The sequence below is a fragment of the Phodopus roborovskii genome, unplaced genomic scaffold (assembly GCF_943737965.1).
Source record: "Phodopus roborovskii unplaced genomic scaffold, PHOROB, whole genome shotgun sequence".
NCBI lineage: Eukaryota > Metazoa > Chordata > Mammalia > Rodentia > Cricetidae > Phodopus > Phodopus roborovskii.
The window spans coordinates 4,855,206-4,860,000 of record NW_026126599.1 but is presented as its reverse complement, the minus strand read 5'-3'; the positions used below and the strand labels follow the sequence as shown (position 1 = coordinate 4,860,000).

The 4,795-nt window shown below is 46.2% G+C and overlaps 1 protein-coding gene across 1 annotated transcript in view; it reads left to right on the top strand.

Annotated features, from left to right (window-relative positions):
* Nucleotides 1-4,386, top strand: part of Mmd2 (monocyte to macrophage differentiation associated 2) — a 43,838-nt gene extending 39,452 nt beyond the window's left edge. Inside the window, exons 6-7 of the mRNA XM_051205537.1 lie at nt 531-600; nt 3,734-4,386. Of these exons, the coding sequence (XP_051061494.1) occupies nt 531-600; nt 3,734-3,937 (274 nt within the window). The 3' untranslated portion in view covers nt 3,938-4,386. The remainder of the gene's footprint in view (nt 1-530; nt 601-3,733) is intronic.
* The last annotated feature ends 409 nt before the right edge of the window (nt 4,387-4,795 follow it).

Sequence of the window (4,795 nt, the reverse complement as noted above, 5' to 3'; positions counted from 1 at the left end):
TGTTCTGCTATGGGACTGGAATGATAGACATTAAGTGTGGAGGAGAGAGAAGCCAGGGAAGCAAGAGAAAATAACAAAATCCCACAACTACAGAGCCCACAGGTCCTCCAGCAGACAAACAGTTCAGAATGACATGGGGTTTGGTTCATCTAGCAATTCAGCACAATTGAGAATGGCTGCTTAGGTCCTGTGGGAGAAAATGCTGGGATTAATTTTAGTTTTGTCTGCCATAGGCCACACATTGGCAATATGCACGTGCTTGCTATGCTTAAACTTGCAACTGATGTTTTACCTACAGTGTAAACTTTAAAAGCTCAGAATAGGCTCTGAGAAGAAAAGGGGCTTGCCATATGATTTTCCCAAGGTCACACAACTCCCATTACCCATTGATGTTTCTGGGCAGCATACAAGCTAAAGGGTTCCACACAGAGAAATTCTCTTCTCACTGTGCTGGTCTTCAGCATCAGAAAGTTGTGTGCTCTGTCCCTCCTTAGAAGCTTGTCCTGAGACCACGTGCTCTGTCTCCCCAGGTACAAGCTTGTGGAGCTGCTCTGCTATGTGGTGATGGGCTTTTTCCCCGCCCTGGTCATCCTCTCTATGGTAAGTCCCACTTACCCAGAGTGAGGACTCCAATCTTCTGGAGGGAAGACATGTGTGAACTGGACCTGCCTCCCGAGACTATCAATCAAGCCCTCTCCTCTGTCAGCAGGGCAAACAGTGGGTCTGTGCGCTTGCCTAAAGGGACAGAGAACATGGAGATTTCACCTGGGAGCCACAGCATTTCTTGTGCCTAAGCCTGAGGTTGGGTCTCCATATACTATGAAGGTGACTAGACAGTTCAGGCAAGGCACTGACCATGGTGCCTGGTGCCTGGTGCTTGCTAAGAAACATTGGGTGTTTCGACTACTGTGTGGTTAATATTCAGCAACAACACTCTTGAGGACCAGGGAATGTGTGTGTGTGTGTGTGTGTGTGTGTGTGTGTGTGTGTGTGTGTGTGATGAGATGCCTCAGAGATATTCACAACACCACCCAAAATGTTTTAGATTCATTTTTATAGCTGTGACAAAAAGCATCTTAGAGGGCTGGATTGGAGAGATGCCTCAGTGGTTAAGAGTACTTATTGTTCGTGCAGAGAACCTGAGTTTGGTTCCCATCACCCACATCAGGTGGCAATCTGATGCCCTCTTCTGAACTCCATACTCACAGCACACAAATGGTGCATATACCCCTCCCATATATGTACACAAAACTAAAAATGAAAGCAGTTTCGAAAAGAAATGGCTAATTTGGATCACAATTCCAGGTTTCACTCCATCCTTGAGGGGAAGCCAAGGCAAGATCTTGAAGCAACTAGTGACATCTGTAGTCAAGAGCAGAGAGAAATGAATGTGTGCCTCGTGTTCAGCTTACCGCCTCTACTGTCAGACATTCCAGGACTCACATCCAGAGAATTGTGCTGCCCACTTTTAGGCTGAGTCTTCACACATCTGTTATAATAATCAAGATACTCTCCTATGTACATACCCACCCAACAACTTGATCTAGACATTTCCGACATTTCCCTGTGACTCTCTTCTCAGGCAATTCTAGACTGTGTCGAGTTGGTTGGTTAAAACCAAGTAACACACAGGTGCTTTAAGATCTCTGAGATGTTTTTTGTTTTGTTTTGTTTGTTTGAGAGAGAGGGTCTCCTTAGCCCAGACCAGCATCATTATGTAAAGGTCTTGGTTTTTCAAGGTTGAATCACATTTCTCATGTCCAATTCTTTTTTCTGTTTTGATTTGTGTTGTTTGCGTGAGAAAGAGTCCTGCTCTGTAGCCCAGGCTGGTCTTGAACCCCTTCTTCCTCTGCCTGCTGAGCACTAGGGTTGCAGGCACATGCCACCTGTCCAGCCTCCAAGAGACTTTGTTTTTGTGGCTGTTCAAGGTGTAGAAAGACAAGGATGGTAGAATCCTACTGACCTACTGAATTGTGTGTCAGTTCAGAGGGAGGGCATGAGCCACATCGGGTGGCTCACAAACACCTGTAACTTCAGCTCAGGGGGTCTAGTGCCCTCTTCTGGGCTCCTTGGCCATCCACACATGTATGGCACACACACACACACACACACACACACACACACACACAAATAAATAAATAAATAAATGTTTAAAATAAAAAAAAATAATAAAAAGCTGAGCATGATGCATGCACTTTCAGTCCCAGCACTGGGAAGATTTCCGAGCTTGCTGGCCAGTGTAGCCTTACTGGTGAGCTCCAGGCTAGTGAGAGACCCTGTCTCATAGAAACATGGTGAGTAGATGGCCAGGTGCTGGTGGCATATGCTTTAATCCATGCATTTGAGAGGCAGAGGCAGAGGTAGGCAGATTTCTGGGTTTGAGGCCAGCTTTGACTACAGAGTGAGTTCCAGGATAGCTAGGGCTACATAGAGAAACCCTGTCTGGAAAACAAAGCAAAATAAAAACCAAGGTGGATGGTTTCCTGAGGAGCAATGCATGAGGTGGACTTCTGACTTCCACATGCATGCACACTTCTACACACACACACACACACACACACACACACACACACACACACACACACACAGAGTCCCTCCCCTATTGCTAAAATCCCTTCCCCTGAGAAGATGTAAACAACATTGCCCCTCCTTGAGTCCACCAAAGCCCTCTCTAGGCTCACCTGCAGAGCAGTGTGTGAGGTTATGGGCAGAAGCACAGATATCTTTAAAGCAGTCACACTGGAAGTTTTACATCCATCATGCTTGATGACACGCCATGGCTATGTAGATGGAGTCCCCTCCCATATTCCCCACCTACATCCTCTAACCCTCTTTCAGAGACTCCAAGGCCATGTGCAATTAGGGATGGATTGGGAGGGATGACAAGTTACTTAGGTGAGGCTACCATGACCTTCCCTGCCCCCTCTTTCCAAGAAAGAATGCCAGCATTCAACAAGCCCAGCTGTGATGATCTTTGGTGAGCAGGTCCAGCTCAAACTCTTGAAGATGGCAGCAGTCTGGCTTGGAGGATAGCTCTCTGCAACATCCCTCCATCCAGGCCATGGCATCCCCCTTCTACTGTCTGTCTCTGTGGATTTGGCTACTTTGGGACAGTCGTGTTTTATGGTAGCTGTCCTTTCGTTCCTGGCTTATTTCACTTAGCGTTGTATCCTTGGAGCTCCTCCATACTGTGGCTTGTGTCAGAATAGTCAGTTTTTAAAGGCCAAGTAACAAATAACATTCCATGATATGGGTGTACTAACTGACCCTGTGTGCATGTGTGCAGCGATGAGGATTGAAACCAGGGCATCGCACATTCTAGGCCAATGCCCTACTATTCAGCCACACCTCCATTTCCAGTCTACCTCCTTTTTCAGGTCTCAGTATTTAGCTTATGTTCTCCTTTAACTTGCTATGGGGTCCTATAAAAGTAGCCTTTTTTAAAATTTTGGTTTTGCTTTGTTGAGGCAGAGCCTTGTTTAGTCTGACATGACCTTGGACTTCTAATCCTGCTGCAATTGCCTTAACCCAATTGCTGAACCTCTGATGTTCGAGTTCACTATCATCAACCAATTGCAGATCTGGAAAATTAATATGGGAAAATTTGATGCTACAGCATTGAGACTTCCTAGGGGACTCGGGGCTTGTTCATCACTTGCCCTTCTTTTTGTTTGGGTGTCAGGGAATGACTAGCTCTTCCTCTGACTTGTGCCCGATCCTTTTCTTCCAACAGCCCAACACCGAGGGCATCTGGGAGCTGATGACAGGAGGGGTCTTCTATTGCTTGGGCATGGTGTTCTTCAAGAGCGACGGGAGAATTCCCTTTGCCCATGCCATCTGGCACCTCTTTGTGGCATTTGGTGCTGGTACCCACTACTATGCCATCTGGAGGTACCTCTACCTGCCCAGCACACTGCAGACCAAGGTGTCCAAATGAGGTGACCCAGACTCCATGGGTCATTTAGACTTTGGGATCAAAGCATCATGGGAAGTGAACTGTGAACCCTAACCCAGAGCATAGTGCCGAGGTCTGTCTACCTTTTCCTGGATGGAATTCTTTAAGGGTCTAAGGTCCCCTTCAGTGACAGCCAGACCACCTTTTGAGTCTCCACAAGGAAAAACATTTAGTCATCTCCATGGAGAAGAAATTAATTCAGTACTGTGTTTCTACTTTAGACAAATGACTTTTTTTTTCTATAACCAATATTAACATCCTCAGAAAAGGGCAAAATAGAGAATGATCATCTAAGAGGTAAATTTTAAGCTCCTGAGAACTTCCCTTTTTGCTTCAGAAGAAGGTCACCTAGCATTATAGATGACAGATGGGGAGTATCCCTGACCATTGCAGACATCACCAATCTATTACAGCATTTGCATAGTGGTAGAATTGAACATAGTGCCCCATGCAGACATTACTAATTGATTCTGTGCTCATGATGGAACCTCTTGACCAGCCTGGTGTGTTAAGAGACAAGATCACAGCTGAGCCATTGGAAGTCACCGTATGAAGGAGCATGCTTATCTCCAGACACCATTCATTACCTTTTATTCCCTCCTGTCCACCTTCAAAGGAAGTTCTTGGTGTGGGATATTTGGAGGCAGTGTGAGGAAACCAAGACATACATCCCAAGCAGCTGCTCACCCTCTGCTCCACCATGGCTGGTCCTTGGTTCTAGAGGAGCTGAGAGCTGGGATGAGGATGCTGCTACTTGGCCATTTCTTCTCATCTCACAGAATCCAGAGAAATGATGAAGCTGAGTTCACCAGAGTTCTTCTCTTGGTATCCTAAGATGGC